We start from the raw sequence: 2,330 nt of genomic DNA on the forward strand, positions 1-2,330 counted from the left end.
AGCTTTTTATTAATTTTTTTCCTAATGGCATGCACCTTTGTCCAAGAGGTGGCGATGTATATCCACTGAAGTTGAGTCTGACTCTGCAGGTGCACTGTTCAACATAACTCCATATGAAGAACACTGAGTATTTAAAATGTTCACAAAGAGTAGAATAACTTGACAATGTTTATACCCCAGACAGAACATTTTAAAATGTTGTACACAATAAATAATATATCAACAGAATCATGAAATATGTCTTTCATGACTCTATCCTACCTTTAAAAATCGACAGCTGCAGCTGATTCAGAATAATACTGCTTAAGTCCTCACTAAAACCAATATTTCTGTTTGCCTCTGCCTTTTATGAAATCATTTTTTAGGCTTTTACTGCAATGAAAATGTTAGTCTTCTGTTTTATCTGTCTTATTCTGTTTTATCTTATTTTATTTCTTATCTTATTATATTATCTGATTTTTATTTTACATTTTGTCTTAATGCATTTCATGTTTTATGTAAAGCTCTTTACCCAGTTGTTGAAATGTGCCAAAAAAAAGAAGAAGATTTGCCTTACTGCCCATTAAGAAATTACAATGAAATAAAAGAATAAGAATGTCAAAAATGAAAGAAAGAGATTTTTGGTTTGTTTAAGGCCACAATTTATTTACAAAGTAATTATCTGACGTACACAGCTGTGTTGAATGTTATGCAGTCTGCACTACCATGGTGGTTTGGTTGGTTGTTATTCCTATTCCTCCATTGTGATCAACATTACATGGTGAGACACAACTATTACAGGCCCTATTAAAGAAAGTAGTCATATGATTTTTATGTTTCAGATATTAATCTGAAAGCTACATTCATGTCAACATGCCTCCTTTCTTGTTGACACTCTAGAAACTCTGTCATGAAGCAAAAGAAACTCTCTGAACTTCAGTGATGTTAAAAATGTATCTCCTTCGTTCCATCTGAGAGGGTTAGCTCTTTAAGGTGTCTGCCTACAGAGAAGAAGACACCAGTTTTAAAGGTTATTCACTTCACTTGCACACACACACAATATAAAATTGGCAGTAGCGTCTTTCCTGACTTATCACAATTATATGAATTCAAAATATGGTGTTGAAATAATTTAAATATTCACACCACAATTTTAAATTCAGCACCATGGTTTGAAATGGAATGCAATCAACACTGAGATTCAATTTAACAAAAAAATTAATGGTCCCTATAGAATCAGTTTTCATTCATCAGAATGGGACATTTAGTGTCAGTGACTGTTAGTACCAGTTGTACAGTTTAAAATATCTGCTACCTGAGGTTTTTCAACAGCCTCACCCCACTCATTAAGCCAGTAAATGAGTAAATAACAATTCATACTATGCAATTGCCTTTTAGTTGACACTACCACAACAATAAAATCATGTGGTGAAGCAGTTTTGTTTCTTTCAACTGTTTAACCTAAACACAAATCATTCTCCTGTTCAAATAAGGTTGATTTCAACATTCACAAACACACAGTGAGGTTGTACTTACTCAGCTCGTTTCCTGTCAAGCACTTTTTTGACCCAAGGAGCATTAGGGTCCAGACAGATCTTATTCCCATCTTTTTTAAGAGTTGCACTGCAGGATTTAAAGACATATCAGAGATGTCAGACACAGTATTAATGAGTATTATCAGTATTAATAGTATTGTCAACAACCATTAAACTTTGGCCTCAGATCTTACATAATCTCAAGGTTTTTGCAGTGGGAGTTAGCAGGGTTCACTTCTAACATTCCTATGAGACGTCCAATGGGCTGTTTCTCCAACATGATGCATTTACATCGTGGTTTCATTTGTTCCCCCACACTCATACCTGAGGTTGCAAGGAGCCAGAAAATTATATCAATATCTGGACATGATATATATATATATGTATATATGTATGTATGCAGATCACAAAAAAACAACATTAATGAATCTAGAAGTGCATGCATTCTGGCAACAAAATTCAATTCTTATATTTTAACTGTAATTAATAGATTAAACTCACCCTCAGGGATGGTCAGGAAAACCAGAAGTGCCACAATAGTGATGACAGACATATCTGCTCTAAAACAAAAGGATAGTCAATAGACTATCGATAACACTCAGCTCTCCACTAGTGTGCAGCGGTAAACTGAGTCAAGTATGCTCTGTAAACTCTTTTCTTCTCTCCTCATTTCTCCCTCCTTCACTCATTCCAGGGAAATTAGTTTTTTTAAATCTCATCTGTGAGTTGAGTCATAGTAATCAGAGCATTACTCCTTCCTGTTATTCCAAGTGAACCAAGCATATCTCATTTATGATTGTTTATTTAGATTTAATG

General features: G+C 34.2%; 1 protein-coding gene across 1 annotated transcript; it reads right to left on the bottom strand.

The window, feature by feature from the left end:
• Positions 1–632: 632 nt before the first annotated feature.
• LOC128377732 (C-X-C motif chemokine 10-like) lies at positions 633–2,129 on the bottom strand. The gene is made up of 4 exons (XM_053337591.1): positions 2,016–2,129; positions 1,709–1,838; positions 1,516–1,602; positions 633–980 (listed from the first exon to the last, which is right to left on the bottom strand). The coding sequence occupies exons 1-4, from the start codon at positions 2,065–2,067 to the stop codon at positions 968–970; spliced, it is 282 nt and encodes a 93-aa protein (XP_053193566.1). The 5' UTR covers positions 2,068–2,129; the 3' UTR covers positions 633–967.
• Between the last annotated feature and the right edge of the window lie 201 nt (positions 2,130–2,330).

Source organism: Scomber japonicus, chromosome 2 (genome assembly GCF_027409825.1).
Source record: "Scomber japonicus isolate fScoJap1 chromosome 2, fScoJap1.pri, whole genome shotgun sequence".
Taxonomy (NCBI): Eukaryota; Metazoa; Chordata; class Actinopteri; order Scombriformes; family Scombridae; genus Scomber; species Scomber japonicus.